Source organism: Dermacentor albipictus, chromosome 1, assembly GCF_038994185.2.
Source record: "Dermacentor albipictus isolate Rhodes 1998 colony chromosome 1, USDA_Dalb.pri_finalv2, whole genome shotgun sequence".
In the NCBI taxonomy this organism is placed as follows: Eukaryota; Metazoa; Arthropoda; class Arachnida; order Ixodida; family Ixodidae; genus Dermacentor; species Dermacentor albipictus.
Genome location: NC_091821.1, coordinates 315,870,792 through 315,898,266, shown reverse-complemented (window position 1 = coordinate 315,898,266; position 27,475 = coordinate 315,870,792). Strand labels below are relative to the sequence as shown.

At 46.6% G+C, this 27,475-nt stretch overlaps 1 protein-coding gene across 5 annotated transcripts in view; it reads left to right on the top strand.

Annotated features, from left to right (window-relative positions):
- Positions 1-27,475, top strand: part of LOC135904322 (protein unc-13 homolog B-like) — a 405,600-nt gene that overhangs the window by 262,969 nt on the left and 115,156 nt on the right. For 3 of the 5 annotated variants that reach the window (XM_065434979.2, XM_065434970.2, XM_065434947.2), the window contains one exon: positions 24,272-24,339. In XM_065434979.2, the coding sequence (XP_065291051.1) occupies positions 24,272-24,339 (68 nt within the window). The remainder of the gene's footprint in view (positions 1-24,271; positions 24,340-27,475) is intronic. The other 2 variants (XM_065434988.2, XM_065434961.2) reach the window with 1 other exon arrangement.

Here is a 27,475-nt window from a genome sequence, read left to right as displayed (position 1 = left end):
TTCGTTACTATTACGATAACAATGCTTTTAAACTAGCACTAGCTAATATTGTATAAGTAGCAGCTATTTTGTACTCGCCAAACATTATTGCTGTCTAGTTTTCCTAACCTGACTTTATGTTCCTTTCACTTGTACCTTAGCTAACATTGTGTAATACCAGCAATGATTATTTCTTCTATTTATTGTAACATACTGTATTCTTGTAACCTTTTGGAACTGTTCATACCACTCCCCTCTGCAATGCCCCTTGGCCCTGAGGGTAATACAAATTAATTAATTAATTAACTAACTCATTGATTAATGTGATCCAGCCTATCTGGATATCGCATGTTTTCACTTCTTTTTTTCTATCCTTTTTTTCTTTTACGGGTCCCACAGAGACCTCTGCGTTGTGCACATGCTTCTCAAACTTTCGCCCCCCTTTTCTTTTCTTTTAATTGTGACCAGCTTTTATTTTTCTTAAATTTCTTCTGCTTGTAGTGATCTCACCATTAATGAGATACTTGGCCTGAATGGTTTTATGTGCTTTGTAACCTTATACTTAGCCAGAAATATTGAACACGAAAGTCCAGCCCTATGAAACGCGCTTTAATCAGGCACATTGATGGAACGTTTTGTTCGAAAATTGAGCCGTATAGCATGCGGTGTAGCCAGCCAGCGCTTGACGGGCTGATATTACAGGGCTTTCAGCTGCGGGATATGAGCTCTTTTGTGGGACTGGCTCTGTTTACGCAGCAAACTGTGCTTCGTTTCGGTAGCGATCTTCTTTTGCGGGCTTCGTGGCATTAAGTTGATAAGGAACTGCATTGTTCGCGCGAATTTTTATTTTCTAGCGCACATAGATCAATGTAGCGTTAGTTAGCTGGCAACAGCAGGTGTCTTCTGATCTGTATTTTTCGAGTCCGTGCCGTTACCAGTGTTTTCTTCAGTTGTAAAGCCGTCGAAGAGCGGTTAGCACGCAATTAAAGCGATATTGCGCAACACTGCCGAAGCGTCGGGATAGCTTCAAGTTTCGGTTTTCTCTTTTTGCCCCCCCCCCCCCCTCTTTGCGTTTCTTTCCGGATCTGTGCGCTCATCGTCCGATGCAACACGTACATTAACAGCAGATGCACATGACAAAAAAAGAAGAAAAAAAAGAATGCTGCGCAGAAGCCCACTTTTCTCGAGCGACAGTGTTGAAACCGCGTTCAACCCACAACCGCTCCTCGGTTCTTCTGCAGCCGCCTCTCAAACCATAGCCGTCCTTCCATTCTTCATGTTACTCGCACTTGGCCGGCGATGGCAAAGCGTCCACGCGCATGTGGCGGCGGGAACAGCGTGGTGATGTTATTCTCTGCCGCGCGATATGTCGTTTCGGCTCCTGGATGTTGCTCACCCCCCAATTTCCGGCAACCGTAATAAAGCCGCTGCAATTAGGCGCAACACGGTGCTCTGGAACTCCACTGAGTATACTACTCGTAGTTGGTTTTCTAGTTTTCTTTTTTCTTTATAGTGTAAGTTTTCGCCCTCGAGTTCGTAGTCAACAGTGTGCGTTAGGATTCCCTTCTATTTTCTCGCTCCTTCATTACAGGGCATCGCGGCTTTGTTGCGCAAGGTAAGAAGCGTTGTAATCGGTGGTTAGCTTCCCCGCAGTCTTCGTAATTGGTTGACTTCGTCAGTGGTGTAAGGCGCAGGTGCACTGCGAAATTAGTGATGATTAAGAAAACAAAGCGAATGCCTTGCAAGCTATGAAGTACGTAAAAAAGTAAATCATCTGAGTGCGTCATTTCCATGACCATGTGCGTGATCTTATTAAGCGCCTCGCATAGTTACCGTGTTGTTTTCTGCCTTTCTCCCCCTCCTTGCTTTCATTTTCCTCTTTCGTGGTGTCAGCTTGTAAGATAAAAGAAAAGGGGGAAATGCCAACATTTGACCAAGTACAAGCGCTCCTTTCCGTAGCCTCGCGGGTGGGTGTGTTTTCGTGATGTTCCTGCTGCCTAGTTAACCATCCCGTAGTTTTCTCTACTTTATCCAGCCTTTTTTTCTTTCCTGTTGTACGTTTCGGTTCTTCATCACGCTGCCGCCGCCCACTCGTCGCCGACTTCCACGTGTCGTGGGTCTCTCTCTCTCTCTCTTCGCTGCTCTTCTGCACGCAGCTAGGGGGCCCCGGGGGACTCGCGGCACATCCTGTTTCATTTCCATGTTGCCGCGCTGCCTCTTTTATATCCTTCTGCCGCAGCTTCCGCTTCACGTGATGCGCGAGTACATTCCACCCCCACCTCCTCGTTCTCTTGTGCCACACGTACGCGGCAACGTCGGCCGGAGCGAGGAAAATTGGCCCTGACGAACACCATGCCACCGGCATCTGCTTGCCAGCTTGCCCGCTGGGCGTGTAGCGGCTTTGTGGCCGGCATGGCTTGCGTCTTCGTCGTCCTTATTAGGCGCCGTGCGCTCGCTTCCCTTCGAGCGTGTGCCTCAGCTTGTGCGGCCTTGCGTCGCTTACAGCAACAGCGTTCGTCGTCGCTGGCGTACGTCGAGAGGACGACGAGCGTCCGCTCTGCGTCAGCCTCGGATGACGCAGTTACTGCCGTCGCTTCTTGCGGCGGCGCACAGAGAACAGTGACGCACATACGCTGCTTCAGTTCAAGGCCGCCTTGTTGGCGTTTCCTTGGATACAAAATACGTTCAAAGTGCGAAAGCAGGCGCGTACTGAGATCGCTATGCTCCTTAACCATTAGGTAGTGTATTTAAGTCTGACTACAGGGTCTGATCCTTCTCTGAGCACGTCCATCTTCAATTAATGGTAATTTTAGGCTCACATCGAATCCACTGTTAGCATAGCTTTTAGAGGTGTCTCGTTCGTCAAATATCGTCTTTGCCGCGTCTGTACTCCGGATATCTCGTTGTACTGGCATAACATCAAGAGGAAGGTGTTCTTACAGAGACGTGCTTGTAGCTTTAAAAATTACATTAGGTGATTGAACGTATCAAAGCACCTCGCGGGCTATGATTTGTAGGAGCCAAGCATGGAGCATGGAGCAGTACGCCTACAAGCTAGGATGGGGCAGTGAGTAATGAACACAAAGAAAGAAAGAGAAAGATCTTTAAACAAATGCAGAGACTGCTGCCGGCGCCTGCATAGTAGCCTACATGCTAGATCGCATCAATGTAATTAGAGTCCGTCCCAGTTCCGACTTCTCTATGTTACCGCATTGCGAGTGGCAGACAGGTCGCCACTTAGGCATGCAAACTGTGCACAGAGGTGAGAGGATGCCTTGTGTGCCGGAATGAAGCATTGTGCTACACCGCCAACATTTAGTTGGTTGCTCGGTTGACTTTCATTATGATTGGCTCGTACCCACTATATGAGGGATTGCCCAATAATCGGTTGAATTAGAAAAATAGTTAGCCGTACCTAAAAAGAATCATTAACGAAATATTTCGAATAGATCAAGAACGTAATAAAATCAGATAAAAATTTAATGATTTAGCAAGGAAATCGTCCTTAGTCAAATATAAACCTCACAACAGTGGCACCGATATCCCTGGCAATGTCTGAGAGAGAAGGCTCTCTAAGATAGAATATAGGGAATGGCAAGGTTCAATCCAATACTGTGCAAATGTCCTTGTAAATTATGTTTTCTGAATAATTAGAAACGGCGGCTTGATAAGAAGTGTTATGTCGTCCCAACCTCGCCGCACTATGAGCACAAGGAGGAGGGCACCAGGCTAGGTCTGTGCAGATACTTGTTTAACGTAGGTACTCGACAGCGTAATTTGGTAAACAGGACTTCAAATTTTCTATTACGGCAGAAGTTTCTATTTTATAGGAGTAGGCCTGTGTCGGTAATCAGTTAATTCTTAAACCGACACTTGCGCGGCGTGTTTTAGTCTTTATCGAAACACATTCTACGGAACTCGCCAAAGGAAATGCCTCTTGCATAGCGGCAAAACTGTCCTCACATTAAGGAAACTTTTCATGGATCTATGGGAAACTTCGCCATGAGCTTTGCGTATTCGTTTGCCGTTCCTTATTGGTGCGCATTCGCAGTATAATACGCACATCTTCTTGGCCTTACTTTCTCTTTAGATCACCGTCTCCCATAAAAAATAAGTTTTCCCAACAAAACCCACAAGTCCACGCCTTCAAGCTATCGCGGAGGGTGTTGTTCGGGAATTTGAGTCTATAGCAAAGCTGGCGTCAATCCACCAAGTACTTTGTGAGATGCGCTTGGCCAGCTGCACACGGCGCTGGTGTGTTCGTTCTCACCGTGATGTTACTGCTTACGTGACACCCGGTATCTGCGAACTGAGCTTCCAGCGCGCAATCCTACGTCAAAACTGAGTACCGTTGTGCGCGTGCGTCCGCTAATGGGAGATTTCCGCGGGCTCTAACCACTTTCTCGTCATCGAGCCTTCTTTTTTTCTGTCTTTCATTCGCTATATCTATCTTGCACTATCGCAGTTTCTCTGCTCTTTTGCTCGCTGCTAGCGGTAATTACAAGAGATGCCTAGCTGGGAATTTCGCAACCTTGCCGTGGCATCCTCACAGAAAGTGATGGAGCACGCCATGACGTTCACCTCGGGTCCGAAGTGTGCCTGCGGCGAGCTTCCAGAGTTGAACGCGGGGCGTGCGTTTTCGGCGCAACCTTGCACACGCTGTGCGTGTGGTGTGCTTGCGAGCCGTTTGCGAAATGCGGCCAGTGCAGTTCCATCTCGCTGATGAACTGTGATGAACGCCCTGTGCACTTTGGCGGCCACGACGTAGGGTTTTTTCATCGCTCATCCTTTTCGTTTTTAGCGCGAAAGCGCGTTTTTCGCCTCTCTGTTTGTGATCAAGGGCGGCGAAATTGCACCATTTCCGTGCGCTGTGCGTCGTTGCTCCTATCTGCATGTGTTCGCGCTGCCTTTTTTTATTTTCGGCTTTTGTCGATTATGTGCGTTTCTTCGTGCTGTCCGTTGATGTAGCGAAGTGCACGCACATTCTGACTGCTGCGAGCACTTTCAGGGGCCCGTCATATACGCATACTGGAGGGCGCGTAGCGTTCGCAGCGTTGCACATCCTACGAATTAACTTCACAGCCTTCCAGAAAAAACAGGCAGCGATAAAAGCTGCCGCTCGTCAGCCGAACTTTGATTTTCATACCGAATTGCTGTATCGATTGGTGTCTTTCACATTGCGATACAAACATCTATAGCTGCAGCACGTGATCCTGCGTGCCCATCCTCAAGAGGAAAAAAAAAAGAAACGTGCGGTTAAGCGAGACTTATTGGCTACCTATACCCAGAGATGAAAGGCATAAAAAACACAAAATGTGTACAAAGAACACACGCTTAACGCGTCTCATCCGCGCTCGAGTGCTCGCCGCTGTGTCACAGGCGGTTACGGCGGCAATCTTGTGACTTCGTGCGCCGACGAGATCGCGGTCCCGAGGTCTGGTGCTCCGAGAAGGGCGTTCCGTCTAAGTAGCTCGAGCGAAGGGAGAGACCTCCAGAGGAAAGACCCTCGCATATGACTTATTTATGTTTTATGGTCGCGCCTCATATTTTACGGCTGTGCGATGACCATAAGCGATATCATTGCCGTATTAGGACGTTATGGCAATAAGCATGCTATTACCGTGCGCAAAACTCGTTACGACTGCATAACCGCTTGCTGGCGCAAATTGTATGGAACACGTAAAGCGCATGCGACGAATTTGCAGTCCGGCTTCGTTCGGCCACTTCGTTCCTTCCTATAAGGTGTCGCAGCGTTGTTCGCGCAGTGCACTCGCTATAAAGCAGCGGCTACGCGTGGTAAATGGCTCAGCCTTTCACAAGAAGCCGTTGCCTCGGGCTTGAATTATTGCACGGCCCCCATTGTCGGCCCCAGTGCGGTAATTTTCCAGCTCGCGGGATGCGCTTCCGCAAATGCGAGCTGCAAAAGTCGGTCCTCGCATTCGGACCTTCAGTGCCTGCTTTTTCTCTCTGGGTGTTTTTATCTTTTTAATTATCATTATTTTTTTTTGGTTTTCATCGTACGAGTCATCGCGCGACATTAGCTAGGGCAAATTTCTTGTGGACGTTAGGCGGCTGTGAAGCTGCTACTGAAAAAAAAAAAATGGGGCGTGGAAAGACCGTTTGGGTCCTTTCGACGAAATGCGAAAGAAAGGTTGTTCCCTTTTGTGTTGTAATGCGTTTATCGCTCTCGTCTCAAGAAACAAATGTAAAAAAAAAAGAGTGAACAAACAAACGAGCTCGTGGAAGAAGCTGTAAAGTGCAGTTGGATTTCTGTTCGTTTATCAACCACATAGGTTTTAGCCAAAAACGTATAACAAACTTGATTGCTGCCGTTTAGTTAAATTGCTGCCCTAAGTGCATAGGCTTGTGGTAACAGCGAGTACAAGAAGGTATACATATACGTAAAAGCGGCTTTACCTCAGGATTCCGTGGTTGTAGTGTGAGGGTCATTTATTGGCCAAGCTTTGGTGTCGTATAGAAGCCCGCAACGCAAAATGTGCCCACTTCTAAAAGCTGTTGCGGTATTCTTTCTTTCTTTATAATAGCTTTATTGGCAGACTTTCTGCCTTTCATTGTTTTTATGATTTTGTTGCCTCTCGGCGCACACAGAGGATATACTATCACCCCGCTGCCAACGTCGAAGTGCTTTCTTCTGTCCGTATAGCACCCGAGACCCCAGCGTGCGTAGCGCGTTCTTTGATGGGCCGCAGGAAGTCCAGTTGTTTTCCTCGCCTCTCTGCATGCGCGTGTCGTGCCTGTGCGTGTCCTGTGTGTCGCCCGGCGTATGCCTGTCCGGTATGGCGTGCCGGCTAGTCATCGTTTCCGCGCATGCATTCGACAAAATGGGTTCAGTATACTGCCGCGCTGTCCCGCGCTTGTCGCAGTTTTGCGCGCGTGCCGGCCGCTTGCAGTGCGCATTTTTTATTCCGCTGAAAGCCGTGTCTGTAGCGTGCCGTGGGAACGAAAAAGCTCGGGGGTGACCGTTTTCTGAATGTTGCTCTTCACATATTTCTCTTCGCGTTTCCTTGTGTCATATTTTTTTTAATCTATCGCATGCTTCTCGCTCAGTCATGCGATCGTATCTTTTTTCTCCGCCGCTGGTACAGCAGTAACTGGCATATTATATATATATATATATATATATATATATATATATATATATATATATATATATATATATATATATATATATATATACATATATATATATATATATATACGGCGCTCTAATTGGCAGTGCCGCCGACAGCCAGCCGTGTCATTAGCGCGTCGTCCTCCGCGAGGCCAGTTATCTCACGCCCTGAAATTGCATTCTACGGCGGCAGCCGGCTCCCGTTGTGGCCCCAGCCGCCGTACTTTTTCTGTCTCGTGCAGAGGTGTTCCATTAGCGCGGCGCGGTGCTAACGGCACGCTGAGTGAATCCGCAGAAGCTGCGGTGGCCAGCTGTCAGGTCAGTGCGCAGGCATGTATACCTATCCGCTCGATAGTCGGCGCTGGTCACATTGCACCTATAGCCCGTGGAACGTTGTTATTCTGGCCAAACCTGCTCCGCTTGTTCGGGGTGATTGGGGGCGCTTCCATAGCAATCCCTGCTCGGAACTTATGAACTTGGTACTGCATTTTGTTCCGTGTTTTAAGGGGAACGAAAAAGAAACGGTCTCCTTTAGTGGACAGTGGTTCCGTCGAAGGAAGCTACGGTTTGGTCCTGCCAGAGTAACGTAAACACTTTGCAACCAGTGAATATAGGGAGAAACAAAGGCTCAAATATAAACTCAACACGCACCACACTCTGCGGGAATTTGTGTACACTGCGCACTATGTGTCCTCTAATAAAATTGTGCACATCGCAAACACTGCGCACAGCATTTCGTCTCCCTGTGATTTATGCTGTTTCACTACATGCAGAAATGCGTAGCGCAAGCAACCCATGGCGCGTCCCTTTAGCGGACGGCGCCCGCGCTAAATGTCCAAGGCATCCTTACGGAAAACCCTTACGGAGTTTAGTACGCATTGCGTGTGCAATAGGTCTGCCGCTGGGCTGATTCGTGTTGCTCACTTAATGCGCCGTTCAACACGCGGACATGTGAATTGAGGGTGCTGCCGTATAAAGGGGGGGGGGGGGGGGGGGGGGGGGGAGCGCACGAACAAATTACCGTGTACGCGTTTTCTCGTATATGTATGATCCACTTCCTAATGCGCCTCTCGACTTTCTTCCGATGTCGTAGAGGGAAGTGTGGTCAGCCATTTAAGTGAGCGAAACTTAAAACGCACCGGCGGGTCCGCCAGATCGCTACGCCCTGTGAGTAGTTGAACAAACGTCAGTTTATGTAAATGACAAGGGTACACAACGTCGTTTGCAAACATCATGCATAATTGCCTACCCGTCTATCAAAAGCGAAATATAGGCAGTATCCGCTCGCTAATAGATTCATCTTTACTTTCCCTACCCTTACATCTTGCTACGACCATCATATATATCTCCTTCACGTGACTGATATAAAAACACAACATGGTAGCATAGATCTCGGGAAATAGGCGCTCTTGATCGCAGAGTTACTTACGTCAAGCTACACTGGCCATGATTCGAACCCTTATAGCATTGCTTATTACCACCAAGCACACTCTCTCTCCCTTTTCTCCCCATGATCCGTATCCTAACTCCATCCTCCCTCCGTGCCAATGTGTCATTCGCTCACCCCCTACTCCGCGCATGCAAAAATTCCTCTCGGCAAGACGCACGCACTTATCCGACCGTGCCTCTTCTTCCTCCCATGTCTAGTACGAAGAAATTGTGCCTATACGAAGCTAGCGAGGTTCTGAGGTGGCTCTTAACAAGTTAAACAAGGCTCCTGGCAATTATTATTGCACTTTATATTATTCTCATTTTTTATTTAGGAATGCTTTCTTCTAATTACTGTCGCACTGCCTGAACTTACGTGAATTAAAGAAAAAGAACATTTTCGTTACATACTGTAAGTAGGCATAGTCACACTGACGTCCCCATATATGCCCCCGTGGACGCATCTTTTTCTTGGCGTGGAAGCGGAAAGCCCGAGCGAGACATACCAGTAACATTCGTTTTTCGCAACGCATCTGGCATTACACATTGCATTAACGGCATTGGATTTGCTCCATGTGGGCTAGTTGAGCCATTAGCGTAAGAGTGAGGCGATGTTCGAGAAAAGAGGGCTATTTCATTTGCTTGAGCGACGTCACTAGTTACGATCACTGTAATTGCGAAACACTGCCGGGTTCTTTCGCCGCCCGCATGATAAAGAGAACCACAGGGGACGGTTAGGTTAGTGTCATGTAATGCTGCACCAAGTACTTTCATGGAGCAAACAGACAGACGCGTGTCTAAATAGGAATTTTCGTTCGTGGCAACAGGAGCAATATATTAACGAAAAATGTGAAGAAAAGCTAGCTATATAGCAATAACGTTAATGCGTTGCTCGTTCTTCTTAATACTCTCACAATTAATCTGCTTAACATTCTGCTCTTAAAACCTCTTCCGCATTTTCCGCAAAGCTTTATCAGTCTTTATGGATGTTGTATCACGTTTTACGAAGGATAAATCCTGTTCACTAAAAGGTTCGCTCGTCGGTCTTCAACCAAGCAGTTGAAAATCTTCCGACTGTGAAAGCACACCAGCGGGCCACCTGCTTGGAGCAAGTTTGTTTGGACAAATTCCCAAAGCAGGGCGCAATCGGCAACCGTAAACTCGCGGGAAACGTCACTGTGATCTAAAACATAAAGTAGAAAACAGTAAGTTATTTATCGTTTGCTACTGTTTCATGTTTGCTGCGTGTTTACTGCATCTAAACGTGAAGCACCGTGAATAAAGTGTGTATCTGTCCCACAAACCGAGCGTGCTCAGGACAAACTTGAAAACAGAAATAAGAAAAGAACATCCATGCTGTCACGGTACTTTCTTCTTTCTTTTTCGTTTTGGAAGGCGATTTATTAACGCAGCTCAAATAATTTGTGTTTCTTCTGTGCCCCTTTAAATTAGTCGCGCATGAGTGATCGAGAATTAAGGAAAACCGATTTAACGTTTCAATGCCAGAAGTTGCGCTGCGGGCGTTTCTCATCGCCGCAAATCGGACCGCTCCGTCGAGGTTGCAGGCGGCGACCGTTTTTCACGTGTAAGCTTATCTGCCGGCTCATTTGCTAAGCGCCGCCGCGTGAGGTTTTGCTTTCAGCGGCGGGCGCTCCGTGTCGCAAGTCAGCCGACGTGGGCTGGGTGTGCGAGCGCGCTGGCAGCCGGTGTAACCGCTCGCCCCTTCGAACGGAGCGAGAAAACGCGGCCGGCCCACAGGCCGCGCATGAATTCGTTCGCTGCGCCGTCTCGCGCGCACTCCATTGTTATTCCGACTGCGCTGCATTGCCGTCGCGGGCGGCGTTGGTTTCTTTCCTTTTTATTTCTTCTTTTCCTGCTCTCCGTTCGCCGCTGGCGCGCTGTGCCGTACACCCGCGCGCGTGCAGAAAACAGGCTGGCACCTGCGTTCAGGTTGCGAATTTCGCGCTCTATTGACTTTCAATGCACTCCGTCCACTTTCATTATCGCGCGGCTTCGTGGCGTAATTTGCATTCTCCGGAAGCCCGTGTACGTCTGTTGTTTATCTCGCTGATTGCATCCTATGAAGGAAGCGCACGGTTGGGATAGTGCGAGAGATAGCGTCGGAGAGCTCCTGTTTCCTCCTTTCCTTCTTTTTTTCCACGCAATTCGGGTCACATGTGAGCCCCATTACTTCGAGAAATAATAATTTTTTAAATAATTATGATATAATAAAGAGCTCAAGATGGCGACGAATCAGCCAAGCAAGCAAGCCACAGTGTTGTTGGTAGCCACGCGACCCTAGCTTGCGATTGCTTGCCTGGATTTTGGGCTGCTTGACGCCCGCCGTATCTCGACGCTCACGTTTGACCTTCGTCGTCGTTCCTTGACGTTTACACGTCAATAAATCGCGTGACAATCACGTGACAATAAATCACGTTCCAGGTTGGTTCACGGCACCTATGCAGCCCCCACCAAATGTCACGTGATTTGTTGACACACAGACGTCAAGGAACGACGAGGAACGTCAAAGGCGAGTTACTAGAAATGGCGGGTGTCAAGCAGCCCAAAATCCCGGCAATCGCAAGCTCGGGTCGCGTGCCTACCAATAACACTGTGGCTTGCTTGCTTGCTTGGCTGATTCGTGGTAGTCTTCTTCTTCTTCTTCTTCATAATAATAATAATAATAATAATAATAATAATAATAATAATAATAATAATAATAATAATAATACCTTTATTGTCATTGATAAAGACAGCACATATATCCTGGCCTGCCAATACCATTGATAGCTTGAGCGGTACAGCCTAGCAGGCAGCAAAACCATATATGGTACATTACCAGAGAAATATTAAGCAGCGAACACGACTATAGCATACGATAAAAAATTATTAAAATGTGCACAGTGCCTACGAAAATAATTTTCATTGAGCATGGGGAAACACAGGAACGCTATTCAATGCGTGACAATAAAATTACTGTAACGATACTAGATATGCATACACCGATCAGGCTACCATGGTACAAAGGGATTGCACAAGCACAAACACAAGCAATGCCGATAAACAAACGAACAAACAAACAAAAATACGCCTTTGCAAACAGACACGCCCCAGCAGTCTCTTTAACTTGTACTGTACTTTTGTACAGAAGTTGCGGGGGTGTGATTCGTTGAGTTGAGGTGGAACGTAGTAGTGAACGCGGGCTCTAGTGTCGTACCTTGTGGAACAACGCAACCTCCAAAAACGCTCTGTGGGCGTTAAGCAACGAGAATAAACGCACGGAGCTAAGAATTCAATGGACCAGAGGTGTTTTGAAACAGCCGCTTGCATAAAAAGGTCATTGAAATTCGGTATCGAAAGTATTTTGAAACGGTCTTCATCAGCATTCAAGCTCAGGTCGTAAGATATGTTCTTTAATAGGGAGTGCGATGTAGCATTTATTCTGTAGCCTAAAGCGCGTGTTAGCATTTTCTTTGCTGATAAAGAGATGTAATATCTTATATTGTACAGCAGGCATTTTACAGCGCAAAGTTTTTTGAAAACGTAAGCAATGTGGCTGTTCCAAGAAAGATCGCTATCAAGATATAGATTCGGATACATTACAACAGATTAATATTTTAAAGGTCTACAAGATCAAGATGAACAATTTGAACAATGCAAAACGAGAGGATAGTCAAGGGCTACCTTCTTGAAAGGTTTATGGAATCAGATTGATTGCGTCTTAGATATATTTATATTAATTAGGTTATTTCGAAACTAGTCCATATCTTTTGTGGCAGCAGACTGTAATGAAGTAATCGTATCATACAAGCTGTTGACAAAAGTTAAAATCACCTTGTCATCGGCGTATTGATAAAGAGAAAGGGGTACCCTTTAATTTGCACACATATGGAATAATAACGGACCGAGTATTAGATCCCTGCGAAACTCCAGCATTAATTATCGAGAATGCGCTATGAACTTACCCAACTGAGACGAGCTGACGCCTGTCTTGAAAGAAATTTGCCAACAACAACTAGAAAGCACCCCGAAATTCTAACAAGAAAAACTTATTTAACAACAGACCGTGATGGAACACTATCGAAAGCATTGCTACAGTCAAGAAGGAGAGCACAAGCAAATTTATTATTACCGAAAGCTACATTCAACTGATTACAAAAATCTTCTGGAACGGTTTAAGTGCTTTTCTCCTGTCGTAAACCAGACTGACCAGGCGAAAAAAATGCTTCGGATGTCCAGAAAGCACGTTATCGTTAACAATAAATGTTTTTCTCCTGTTTGAGCAGTGGCTGCGCTACTGAGATAACTTGAGGTGAAGCGCAAAATGGCCCGTGGCACGACAGAAGGAGACGAAGGCACAGCGTTACTACAACTGTTATTAATATCGCTGGCTCTTCATCTCCTTCTCTCGTCCTGCGTGGTCTTTAGCGCTTTACTTCTATAGTTATACAGTACCGACTAGCCGAGCTGTGTGTTCTTTTCAACTACTAAGATAGTTCTCTCTCCCTGTCTTTGTTTTTGTTTTTCTGTATTCAGTTGCCCTATCTGGTGACTGGCAAGATCATCGCCCTGCTTGTTGATGACCGTTAACCTAATCGTTCTCTTCCGCACGCGAGACATGAGAATCAAATATATCCCGTAAAAGACGCTTCTCGCTCTTATCAGCCAGAGTATGTGGAATGAAACGTCCTATTGGTTGTCTCGGGATTCTAGTTTGTGGGAAGAGCCGCATGATCCACACCGTAGGGTAGGGATCACTGACAAATTCCAGCGTAACACTTAACTGATACATCGAAGCGCGCGCGCGCGCACGCACGCACGCACGCACGCACGCACGCACTTGTAGTCGCCTGTTCTCAAATGAGGCGTTCTCTAATCGTCATCGCTTCTTGTGGTCATCGTTCACGGCGGAAGCCGGGACTTTTGATGTCTTCGCGCAACGCTTCTTACTCAGTTTTCTTTTGTTAAGTTTAATACGCAGTTGACTAGGAAGCTCTGAGCTCGAAATCGCATTTTCTTTTTTTCTGTCGAGCTCCTTTAACTACACATATACCTATAATGGTGTTTTGGGCACTCCGTATACGCTCGTGAAAAGCGGCTTGCGCAAACTATACAGGCTGCCGCCTTCGAGCGCCAGAAGAGAGATAAACACGGAGAGAGAATGGGGGATGTTCGTAGAGATAGATTAATAATGCGCAAGTGCTCTTACAATATAATTCTTGCTAGTTAGCGTAGGTTGTGCTATATCACTATACTTCACGTAAATTGAGAAGACCAAGGTTTTCTTTCTGCAGAGCGCGGTAGCCGCAGTGCCTGTCGCGCTTAGCTCGACTGCCGAGCTTGTCGGCGTTGAATTGCACCCCTCTTTCTAGCACCCTGCATCATTCGTACTTTCATTTATTCGAGACGGGCCATCTAGAATTGTATTGCTCTTCCTCCGTATCCCTCAGATCGGTGCGCTCATCTATCATGAACGAGCTCGTATTAAGACCTGTCCTTTGATCTTAGCTCTCGTGCGGTTTCCGCGACGGAGTGCCAACAAGAGACCAATGCTCCGAGAGCCCTCCCTTCCGAGGCGGTAACAGCTTAGCCTGGGTCGTTTTCCCGCACTCACGTATAACCGCTAAAGGAAACGGTACCAAAATGAGGACGTGCGGAATAAGTTCCTCCGCCTACTGCGGCGTGCCGATCCGCCCTGCCCCTCCCACACACCGCTCCGATACTTGCTCGATTCGCCCCGATCTTCATTCCGTTTGCTTTTTCTCTGTACGTGATTAGGGGATTCCTGTTTTCGCATCGCCGTTAGAAGTTTCAGTTCGAATATATATTTTTTAAAGAGGCACTATCCGGAGGTAGGCTCTAATATTCCTTGTATTTCCTTTTATCTCTCTATCTCACCCGCCGCCTGACGTGTCTGCGTGCTTAGAATAAGACTCCTTGTCTGCTGTGAGCATATGCGTGCGGTGCATGGCTGCAAATCAGCCCCCTTTTTTTCTTTTTGTTTCGCTCACTGCGTTTGCTTGCGACCTGCACGCATCGTCGACGCAGCCTGCCGTATACGCTTCGGTTCCAAGTTCTCGACTTTCCCGCCTCTTCGTCAGCCCGCTTTTCGGCATTGTTGCTTTTCCTGTTTCTGTAGTGATTTCTCGCTTACCCGCTGCTTTTACCGAACCTTAAGCTTTCCTGTTGCTCTGAAGTCGTCGTCGCCGCCACATTTCCAGAAGCGCAGGGGAACAGCCACCAAGAATAACACCAGCTACGAAAAATAATATATACCCACAGATGTAGAAGAAAAAATAAATGGAGGTGCATGTATGCGCTTTCCCCCGACGACCTTCTCTTTTCGAGATGGGCTATGAATTTTTAAGAGGTGCCTCCTCAAAGAAATGTATTCGTGTGCGAGCTGCGCCGCCTCGGCGTTCCGACAGGTTCGCTTATCAGAGGCGCCGCTGTCTGAGATGGGCCGGATGCCCATATAGTCGCAAATCCGGCCGTAATACCGGTTGCGCGCCTCATTCCCGACCGAGTACGGAGAAAACGTGCTCAGAAAGCTTCCTCTGCGACTGTCTGTGCGACGCCGTTCGTTTTCCCCCCTCCCTCTTCACCCTGGGACAGGACGTTAACATTCTGTGTTCATGTCTGCCCTGACACTCGGCATGTTCTTTATTTGAAACTGAATCATTTGCTTTTCAGAAACGTTAGCGGGGAGTGGGTCCAGGGCTGGTTTTGCTGTTTCAAGCGGAAGTATCTTGTGCGATAGTTCGAGAGGCGACATTGAGTCGATACTGAGAAGTGCGTAGTGTGGTGGTGCGCAGGCCCAGCGTGCCAGTTAATGTAAACCAAAAAGGGAGTTTCACGTCACAATCTCTGTTATATATATATATATATATATATATATATATATATATATATATATATATATATATATATATATATATATATATTGACTGCGCGTACCACCATTTGTATAGAGCAGTTGTTGCAGTGTCGTGATCTGCGTGCTATGGCCATGTATGCTCATGCTCATTTTCACATCGGTCACCTTTACGCGGCCATGATTGTAGGCAGCGGATACGCGGAGCTTGATGGTGCCATTTTGTGCCAACTGAAAAGGAATACTTTCAGGAATGCCTTTGATTTCTTGCGTACGATACACGTGCGGCATGCCACATGCTCGTGCTGTTTCGTTTTCAGACGGCTGATTACGAACATTTCCGAGCTTTGTTTTGTTTTTTACCATAGAAGCGTCGCTGCCTCCTTTTAAAAATCCACGAGGGTGAAACACTCCTTTCTTAAAGAAAAACGGTAATGATATAGTAGTGGCGGTGTTTTCTGAAAATGCAAATAATATCTGTCATCGAGTAAGTTTTCACAGAAGCCAGCAGTTATTTACACTATAAGCGCTTCTCGGTGGTTTGGTATCACTTTGTTGTTGTTTGACTGTCATATATAATAAGCTAGACGTAGAAGAAAACACGTCTAGATTCTGCAAGTTGGCGATTGTAATAGCTCCTAGTATCCGAATGAGAACCCAAGTTAGGCTGGTGCTTCTTGCAGGTTTGTTTCTTTCTTTCTTTCATTCTTTCTTAACTATGTCTGGATCAATTCACCTAAGTTCATTTGTGTAAGGTTTCTGCGGTGAAACTGTGTCTTTTGGCAAATATACTGTTTTTCACTCGCGGTGACAGTTAAAAAAAGATTAAGGAATTTTACGTACCAAAACCAGTTTCTGATTATGAGGCACGCCGTTGTAAAGGACTCCGCAAATTTTGATCACCTGGGGTTTAAAAACGTGCACCTCAATCTAGCGGTGACAGTTACTGGCGAGTACATTTCATGCATCCTAGGCGATATGTTTGCCCTTTTCTTCACGCCTAAGGTACTTCGAGTGTGGAGAAATGGACCGTTCATTACGCCCTCCAGTGAAGCGACGCGTAAATGCGTTTGAAATAGTGCCACCGTTGCTCGCTCCTTCTTCCCGAGCGGAGCTGGGCTCCTTGACCGAATTTTGCACCGACTAATGCGTATGCGCGATCGCTCCATTTCCTTCGTTTCGGGCGTCGTGCGCTCATTGATCGGCGGTGGGTCCTCTCTTTGATTGCGCGGCTTCCGGTGGTGCTGGGGCGGGGTGGGCGGGGGCTGCGCGGCCGCTCGTTTGGCTGCGGTGCCACTGCTGATGGTCACGTGAGCTCGCTGGTGGCTACGCTGCGCCCGCTGCATCGCAGTTCGATTATCTCGGAACGAAAACTGCTGGAACAAGAGGAGAGTGCGCGGGGATGACGTTGCAGTCCCTTCGCCATGGGCGCTGAAGCTTTGTTATTTCTAGGAGCTTCTCCTTGGCTTGACATTTTGCTCACTTGAATAACGGTGGAAGTCAGAAGTTTATACCGAACGTGAAAAAAAAAATAACGCATATTCAACACTACGGCTTCGACTTTCGATATAAGCCTCAGAGTCGTTGCGATGTTTAACCGGTGCAAATCTTGACGCGCCATCTGTGAAAGCTTGGTTATTATTATAATATTTTTGTTGCACCTGCATTGTCCTTTCGGCTAACCTATGTTTAAATATTGGCGCCCAAACACAAGTGGAAGTTTTACGTTAGGACGCTGCAGAGCATTAAGAAGAACATCTGACGGCGAAGTTTTTGAAATGATGCCGTTGTGCTAGTAGAAGCTTTTTACGACCACAATCTAGCGCAGTGGCAGCGTATGGTGATAGCGAGGCAGCAGCCTCCCCCCGGGACGCAGGCAGCCTCGCACTGCGGCATCAATCTGTCTGGTACGCTCCAAACCGACATGATTCAACCCTGTACCGCGTCGCGAATCACTTAAATGGCGCAAGCTCTTTTACGGCCTGTAATAAAGTTACGGTTTTTAAAGTTAGGGAAATTTATTGCAAGTTCTGAAATTACTGTTTTTCTCCTCTCGCACGTGTCACCGATGAGTGAGTGTTGTGAGCTGTCTCTCAGTGACCGTTTTCGTCCAACAGAAATTATACTGCTATTGCTCTATGAATATACACGTACTATGCCTTTATTCGTCCTCGTTCAAACGGTTTGTGTGTTGGAATCACTCTACCTAGCATGACACTGTGGAGAGTTCAGTAGTTGGTAATTATGTACCATGTGATATTTCTATTTATAGGTTGCCTATCCCTTCACTGTGGGCGTCATATACCAGTATCATACTTTTTAAAATTCCCATTTCTTTTTTTACACAGATTGTTGTCCTGTGTAAAATTGTGTTCGCACAATCCTTGTCGGAGCACTAAGCTTTCGTTAGTTGGCTTCTCCCTATGCGCTGCTGTCAGGGCCAAAGCACGCTTTACAGGGCATGGCACGTATCTGCTTTTTCTTATTGAGCTCGCATTACCAGCCGTTTTATCTTCTTTTATGTGCTGTTTCTTGTAGCAGCTCTCAGTTGTGCTTTATCAATCCTTGGACTCCTGTGCATTTCTGATGTCCGCAGTGTTTGTAAGCGCTCCCTATAAGCTCACAATTCCTGCTGCAATCGATACGTGCACGTAAGTGCTGCTCATGCGTGCCGGGTTATGGCGTATCCTGCGTGGTCCTAGATTTCTTTTTTAATCGTGCTGAATTCACCATGCAACGTAACACTCATTCTTTTCATTTTTTTTCTGTCGCCTGCCTCTAACCTTGCAGAAACCAAATGAGACAGTAAAGAGAAATGCGGCGTCCTGCTTTTTATTTTATTTTATTTATTTTTTCTGATGCTTTGCGAACTTGGATATGTTCGCCCACAAGTGAATCTGTTTAATGACAAATATCGTCTATATGTCACTAATTGGGCTGCACCGTTCTTTTCGTGTGCGTTCTGTGTAAGACCCCCTTTGTAGGCTGTGGTGAGCTATAACGCACTCTTGCCCAAAATCGTGTTGTCTGTCCATTTGACGCGTCGCCTCAAAGCTAGCCACTTTTAATGTGAATTAGTTCGCGATAAGGCTTGGTCTCATTGAAGGGCCATGTTTGAATTTCTCGCGCCTCTTTCAGGGCTTCGAACAGCTTTTCGTTTGTGAATGTGGTTGCTATCCTTCTAGCTAGGTATTTCTTCACGTGCAAGGGTGTTTCTTGTTTTAAAAGCTAATACACGTTATCTAATAAAAATTTGCAGGGTAATATAATAAACATTCGTACTAGCGCTTATCTTGGCTTCTGACAAGGAATTGCTGCTAGTTTCATTGACAGGAAGCCAGTGGACGAGGTTCAGTCATATATTGACTGTGTTTTTGTAGAGTGGGTCTCAAAACACATGTTCTTGCTTTTTCTCGCCGTATCTTTACGTTATCTTTAATGAGTTCGGCGTTTAAAGAAAAGCTGTTATTGTATTCAGCACCTGCTAATGATTCTTTTTTTCTTTTATCCAGTGCGTTCAAACCTGTGACCCATTAACATCGAAATACTGCTCATTTTACTTTTCGTGCTTTTTATTCAACTCTCTACACTGTAATAGCTTGCCCATTCAAAGCCCAAACAACAAGAATGGGCCCCATCCAAAATTTCATGTCCTGTAAAGAGTTTTATTAGCGTGATCGTGCTCGGTTTCTGCGACTAGTGCAAGTAAGGGTAGAATGAACATGTAGTTCCTTTAAGCTTAAATTTAGTACTTTTTCTGTTTTGTTTAATGTTCGCAGTTGAATTTGGTTTATTTTCTTTGATACGTTCTCGAGTTCTTTTTTGTACGTGTGTGCTGGTGTGACCGGGGGTGGGGTCACAACTTTTTTGCTTGGCATTGTGCCTAAACTTAACGTGCGGTGATTCTCGGTTCGCCTTCTGTTCTTTTAGTTTCGCATTGTTCCATCTGGCATGCATTCGACCGACCGTTCTCGAACTGCAATAGGAAGCTTCCTTCTCCAGACTGTACAAAGACGGCGAACGCTTGACGTGCTCCCTGTATGCCTTAGCGGCGTTTCTTTTCATCCGACTTCTTTAGCGGCATTTATTATTCTCGGTTGAGTGAGCCGCAGAATCGCCCTGGGTCGCTAATAGCGTCCCGCTTGGAAATGCTCAGAAAAAAGAACGAAAAAGAACGAATGAAAAGGAGGACGAATAGTTCCGAAACATGCAGGGAAATTGAGGCAGTGTTTCTTTGCGCTCATTTTTCTTGGAACTGTCTGGGCGTTCTCAGCGTTGTCATCTGGCTATTAGTCCTTTCGTTTTTAATGCTGTTCTTACGGCGGCGCTCATTTACTATCCCCCAAGCATAAGTGGTTGTTGTTGCAAACAGAAATTGCGTAAGTGCGCTCATTTGTTGCGCTTGACAGACCACAAGATGACAGAATCATTCGCTTCACAGTGTATATCCTGCATGTCGGATTCTTCGCATAGTTCTTTCTACACTTTTCGTGGAGCATCATGATGCTCGTGATCTCTAATGTGACGGGCATTCGTTGTACGTTTTCGAGTAGGCTTTCTCATTTCGTGCGTTGCGGCCGAAATGTGGCTTCCCTTGTGCGCATTTACTACTCACATTCGCAGCCGTGTGCAAAACAGTAATGTGCCTCCCCTCTCCTTTTTTTACATTTTCTCGCCTCTCGAACGGCGCTTCTATTACAACTCACAGCTCTATTTTTTTATGTTTACTAAATGATTCTCTGAAACAGAACGACTACAGTTTGCAGAAATACTGTCGTCGAAATAAACCAGGAAATGCAAGACAAGGGAACGCGAGTGCGAATCGGCAGCTGTGTTGTTTTGCATACGGCATACCTTTCCTTTCACTTGTGAAACCGTGGCGCCGATCGGTAGCTGTCGTTAGTAAGACAGTCAAGATAGTCGCGCCGTGTAATATTAGTCATACCCAACTCCCTGAAGATTGAGTGAGTGCTCCCAGTAAACTAGACGAATGTTTGTTTCATTGTTAAAACTTATGACTAAACAATCGTAATCGTCTGATTAACGAGCTTCTCATTTAATCATTATGCTCACCGAGCTTACCATTAACGCAGAAACGAGCTGATTTCTCTCTTATTTTTTGTGCTTCGGGATATTACCCTTAAATTTTACATTCCTTGAACGTTTCTAGTAGGTCTTCTTGCTTCGAGCATTCACAAAGTGTGCTGCGTAGAGCACTTAATGTTTTTTTTTCTTTTCCCATTTATTTAATTCAATTTTTCTGGAGGAGTGTGCGGCTGCGCGTTTTTCTTTTCTTCTTTTCTTGGAATGAGAAGCAGGTATTTCCTACAACTTTGCGAATTTGCTACGTAGCCTTGTCCTGCGCCTACACTATCTTTGGAAGCCCGGTTTCTGATTCCTACCTTTATTTAATCTCGCACAGTGAGGAAGTTTGTTGAGAGATGGCACTACAGTGAATAGCGTGTTGGTAGTTCTTCTCAGCTCAGCTTTCTGCTTCAGCGTCAACCTAAAGCGCAGCGAACTTCTCCCTCGCGCACCTGTTATTTCCCTATGGGACGATCTTCTACTAAACATACGAAGTTGATTTTCTCACATTTCTCGCTTACGCAGCCGCTTCCTCCTTTTCACCTCATTGTAGGCGCGCAAGGGGCGCCATTACGCTCTGCGGGAGCCCAGATTACAATGTCGCAATGACGACCAAGGGGGCGAGGGGGTGAATCGCTGCTTGAAACAGCGAGCCGTGAAGGAGCTGACGGAAAGGCGTGTCTTGGCAGGCGAACGAGGCCAATCACCGATTATGGGACTGCGACGACGAATCTCCGGTACCTCCTGCTTCTCGTGCCGCGGCTTCTGCTTTTGCAAACGCCGGCAATCCAGGGCTTGACAGTGCGTCCTCCTCCTACGTCGTTGTCGGCGGACGGCCCTTCGGTGGCCGCAAGAGGCCCGGATGCCTGCCTTGTGTAACATCGGCGGCTGGCTGGCGGTCTGCCCGCTCCGAAAATGAGACCGCCTCTCAAGTGGGGGCTGCTCTTCCCCCTCCCCCCTCATTGACCCTCCCCTTTTCTTCTGCTCAGGCTGTGAGGGCAGATATAAAGCAAATAAATAAAAAAGGAAAGGAACGTCGGGAGGGAGGATCACAACTGGAGCCCGCCGAGGGATCATCGCACCGTCACGGATACTACCATATAACCCGTTCGTTCCCGCTGCTTTATGGGGCCGAATCAGCGCCAAAGGACCCTGTTGATCGTCGCTTCTTAAACCCTTTCGTTGCAGTTCGGTTCTCTCTCGTGTACTTCCCATAATTTTTTGTTTTCATTTTCTTTTCTGCTGCGGGGTGCGTGGCCGTTAATTTTCTGCTGCTCTTTTCTTGTCGTCGAGCTTTCCATTTCCTTTTTTTAGCAGACGTGGTCTCTTGAAGAGCTAGGGAGCTTTGATTTAACGTTCGTACTAAGCGAAATGGGACTTATAGCGTGATATGCGCTTTTGATTGCGCATACATCGCGTGAAAGCTGCGTTGGCATTCATGTGTGTGCTGTCATGCTCCGATCGCCGTCACTTTCATGCTACATGCGCTCATTCTACTAGTGTTTAGAGCAGGTGCTTTTCTTTAATATTGATCGTACTTACCTTCACAGTTTAAGCTAAACGAGATGCGAGCACGCATCATTTTGTGTAAACAGATTAAGTTATGACTGGCGTTTAGAGGGTCCTTGAAAGCGTATAAAATGAGAATATGACATGACTGCCCCTTTAGCTAGATATAGTTTTCCTCCTTGACAGAACACGGAAACTCATTGATCTTTTAATTTACTTCAGCTAACTTTACAAGATCGCTTCACGCCAGTGCGTAGGTAGGATGCGTCCTTCCGCGCGAAGTCAGGTTTATGTATTATAAATAAATTTTAGAGCACGTATACTTTCTCGCCTCTTGTTTTGCGTTTCGTTGCTCAGCAGCATCAGTTTCTTCGAAACAGTTAATGTTCCTCATGCTTTGTTGCGAACGAGTTGGGCGAAAATGAATGATTGTCCCCCTGGAAGGTAAACAATTGAGAGTCGGCGCTCCGTCTTATTGTTTCTTCATTTCGACTTCGCCCTTCGTCTTCGTCCTTACTTTTAAACTGTTTAGATAACAGGCGCAATTATTATAATTGTCCCTGCACGGGCATGGATTGAAACCATTTTTATCATTAAGTTGAGGCCACGTGGACAACTATCGATGATATGGCGCCCGTTTCAACAACGGCTCGCCGAAATCGAGAATCGACATGATGATTTGTTGATCAATGCTGCTGTGACAATATTTAGCTGTTTCCAAAAGCTGTAAACGCGCAGTGTTTGCACTGATTAAATCGAGGTTTGTAATTTACTCGACACCTTTCTACTGTCGTGTTCTTTCTGATGGCGTTGTTGTCAGTAGTTTCAGCGACTAATCGAAATTCTAGCTCTCCGATTGTTCTTGTACTGTTCTGTAGACTTGAAACTGAACCGACCTGATTATTTCACATTTGCATTTTCTCAAGGAAAAGTTTCTATGTGGCGTGCTATGCGCAGCGACCCAACTCAACCGGATTTCAGTGCGGGATTCCGGGAGTTTTAAGCCCTGAAACATTATTTCTTGTGCAATAGCCGCTGGCTTTTCGCCAAAGCAGCCGAGTTTTCATTGCCGCCGTTCTTTCTTTCTTTTCTTTTTTTCGCTTGGTCTTGCACGTTGTGAAAGCAAACTTTGTCTGTGTTTTGCAATACCCCATCGTCGATTCCTGTTCGCCATGGGTTGCTATTGACTGCGATCGCCGAACTTCTGACCCATGTTTTCTCTCTCAAACTTGGAACGACAGCGGACAGTGAGCTTGTGTAAAAGTGGCGTTCAGGAGTCAAGGAGGCCGCTTCTGAAGGCCGTTGACGCAATCCGCGCGCCGGCGCCCTAGACGCGGGTCGCTTCAAGACGTGACGCGATGCGCTAGGACTCTGTTTACGGTAGCTGCGTTTGTGCGCTTCTTATTACGGCGCACGAGGAATACCTGAAGAGCCGTGTGTACAGAATACTATCCCCGCAGACCCTGACGCAACCGCGCGTGGAAGGGGACAGCTACGCTATTGCGCTTGCGCAACTCTTGGCGATGATCGGACCATCGTCGTAAATTGACGGAGGCTTGCGTTATCTTCCTCTCGCCCGCTGGGCAACTTCCTGACCGCGGATTTTGTGAGGAAGCCTTTTATGTAGTCGTGCTGTCCTTGGTTTCTCTTTCTTTTGGTCCATTCTTGGCTTGTCTCGTTTTGCAAACGCGACTTACGGAATCCACTGACTCGTCTCTTTCTTTTCAGCTCCCCCTGTGGTCGAGGTGGTTTATGTCCTGTTCGTTGTATCATGTCCCCTTCCCCTATGAGTTTCTTTATTTCTTTCTCTTTTATTTTGCACCATCTGGTCACCGTTGTCTGCGCTAAGCTTTTTATCCTGGCGGCATCGTTTGCTTGTTTCATATCGCAGGGCATACGACCTGGTAGCTGCCCGTATCTGTTTGTGTATCGGAAATTCTCCTTTGATCTTCCTGTTGAACAAGCACTTATGATGTAATATGATCTTGCGTGGCTCCACGATCGGCTTTGCTTGGGCCTAATTGCCTTTTGCCGCGTCGGAACTGATTTGTAGGAAAGCTGTGTTCGAGACACACAAGCTCTTCGAGGACACGATACATTTGTTTCTTGGACTGCCCAGTGCGATGGGAAACGTGCCTTCTAAGACTTTCGAGTGTTTTTTTATTATCATTGGTGGCACATTGGAGTGATTTAGTCGCGTTAAACTGTAAACCCACTCTGTGACCTAACCTGTCGTCTTTGTCTTTTTTTCTCTTTTGTCTCAGCAGAGTGGAGGCGCCCTTAGGTCAAGCAATCGTGATGGACCCAAGAGCTTATGGCCTCGCAGTGGAGGGTGAGTACGCTCTACTTCCGTGACAACTGGCCATTTCATCCGACGCAGTGCACTGTGGCACACGGGCAGTCTCGGTGGTCTGCGATAGGTATCGCCGCTGAGCTCACGGCAGGCAGTTTTCTGCCCAACAACCGTAGCCAGTGTCTGCACTGGCGTTTATGTTGTGGCCCCAGTCAATTCTGCCGCTGTGCCCTCGTGGCGGTTTTTCGTCTGCACGAACCGTAATGCGCGGGGAGGGGACTCTGCTGTCATGCCTTGCGGTGACGGCAGTACGAATCGATGCCTTCTATATTGCGTTTATTCGCTGCAATTGCTTTGGGGCGCTGCGCATAAAGTACTGCGCTCAGCGGTTGAAGCGCGATACTCGTACGGTGTGGCGGCCGGTGATTCTTGTGCCATCAGTGTGCGCTGGGTGATCGCAGAGGGGTTCAACTGCGTCACGATCCATCGAAATGACTCTCGTTCTCATGCGACACAAAGGTGCATCGGCTCCATATCCCCAGCGTCCAACGGTGGCGCAAAAAAAAAGAAAAAAAAAATGCCGGCGGCCGTGCTGTCTGAGTATCGCATTTCAATCGCTGAGCACTGTGCATGCCTGCTTTAAAATCGAACGAATATCGAGTATAACATTATCGAATTTAATACCGCATATTATTTGCATTTCTGAAATATGATAGAAAGGCTTCGGGAAGTTAGTTTTAGTAAAGCCTGAAATACGATTTATTTTAATATTTGATACGTGTTAGGGCATTGGCAACGGAACTTTCTCTTGACAGCGCTACTTGTAAGCGATAAACAGCTGAAAGACGAGCATGTCGTATGCATCATGACTATAGCAATGTAATGAAGGAACATGCCATTATGTGCACGTGGATTGTTGTATTCGTTAAGGGAGCTTAGCTTAACGCTGCAGCACTACGCATCACATTAAAAGAATGCAAGCGTAGGGAGCTCTGCCAAGTGAGAGCCATATTTGCATAAATCGAGACATCGAATTCGTGGGCAGCCTCAAGGTTAGACAGCTCTTGCAGAAGGACTTGGAATTGCTTAGCGGAAGCCAGCTGCTCCGTGCGCTCGCTCAATAACTGGTGCCCCGGCGCAGAAGCTGGCTCTCTTGCGTCGTGAATTAAAAACAGCCAAATTTGCATTATAGTCGAAGAAGTGCTTTGTATATTGTGCATGAAGACATAAACGAATATTTGAAAATTTCTAATTGTATGTGTCTGAACCAAACAAGAATCGAGTATCAAAGACTATATCAACCGTTTTTGAAATTTAGAGTGTTCACACACCCTTAATTCTGGGAATATGCTTGCGTATACTATTGAATTCTATTTCTGCAGTCTTTGTTGTGTGTGTTTTCTCGTTGCGAACTTGAATAGCCCCTTCTTTTCTCAACTACTATGGTTAGATGCACAAAATAGCTTCTCCACGTTCCCTCGTCTCTCTCTCTCTCTCTCTCTCTCTCTCTCTCTCTCTCTCTCTCTCTCTCTCTCTCTCTCTCACACACACACACACACACACACACACCCAGGCGCGCGCGCGCGTTCGCACATTTTGGTTTTTCATTTCTTGCATCACTTCTCAAAGCTCTTGCCGTAGCTTCTACCTGAAAATGTTCTTCAAGCTTTAAACAAGAATTAATGGTAACTTCTCCGTGGAGTGATGCCCAGTCGCGGTTACTTGTTGCATTGTCGCGCGCTCTGTACGCAATCGCGTACTCTCACCCATTCTTCTATCGTACTACGTAATGTCCGGCCGACCGACTGGCCAGTCGACGATCACCGCAGGGATGGAAGTTCTGCGCCTATTGCGCCATCTTGCGCCAGAACATCGAGCTGCGCCAACCTGCGCCAAAACGCTTAGTTTCGAATGACGTTGCCAAACGTTGCAGGATGTGTGTGTTCAGTGGCAACCACACAGCCATAGGCATGCGTTGGCATGCGCTTAGCCCTGCAATCGGAGCCTAAGCAATCCGTTTCAGCGTCGGCGTCCTTCGAGCGTGGGTGTATTTTATTGCATAATTCTAACTAGGCCACAAGAAAATGAAAGCCGTCTTGTGCTATATGCATTGTATTAAAAATATCTTATAAAGATGCTAGGCGTTCGCGTATATGCGGAGCAGCTAAATACTAGTTGAACTGACGCTCATATCATGGGACAGTCGGGAAGGAAAGCCTCGCTGAATGAATGAATAAGGTCGCGCAGTCGGCTCAGCGTGTAGCTCAACAGTTTCGCTATGTATTTTTTAGCATTCGATTTAGCGCCCTGTTGGTACATCGGCATCGATTAATGGGCGAACGCCGTGCGTTATAAGTCTATTTCGCACGTGCACCTCGTCCCGTTACCGGTTTGATAGTGCGGCACGCCGACGAACCACCTGCTTGCTTTCATGAAACTTCCTGGTCACAAATATCCAATGACAACCGCAATCGTCACTCTAATTTGCACGCAGGCTACACTGTTTTCGGCCAGGCCACGCCACACAAACTCAGGCTCTTGCCGTCGCAGAACGCAAGCCAAGGATCTAAAGTTTCATGTTTAGTCAACCTTAGTGGCCCAATTGTGATCGTAATTAAACGTTTGGCGAAACCTCAAACCTCCGAAATGATCGTTCGTGGCGATGATATGTTCACGATGCGACTTGCACAAATCGAGTCCGAGAATTCGGCGTTCAGTTTGTAAGTATGTTTTACAGGTGACATTTCGCCAGCAGCATGAAGCATTTACAGCATTTATAGTCCCTTAAGGACCCCTTTCAGAGTATTACATAAGGGGGAGGCAAATGCGTCAATAAACACTACGGCCATTATCATACAATGGTTAACTTACTTATACAACGGCAAATAAAACTTAGTATACATGCTAAAAGACGATGGGCGAGGAAAAACAAAAAATAAGCTAACCGATAATATCGCAATATTCAGCACAGGATCAGACACACTTTCTTAGATTAGATAAAAATTAATGCTAAGAACCATGTTAGCTCCCGCACAGCCAAAAATATATTCTAGTTGTTTCGAATAGCTAGGTTTCGAATCGAATGCAGATATGAAAAATATAATATGCGATAATATTCAATATATTGGAATGTTCGCACACCCCTACAAATGACTGATAACGGCGTTTAAAACAA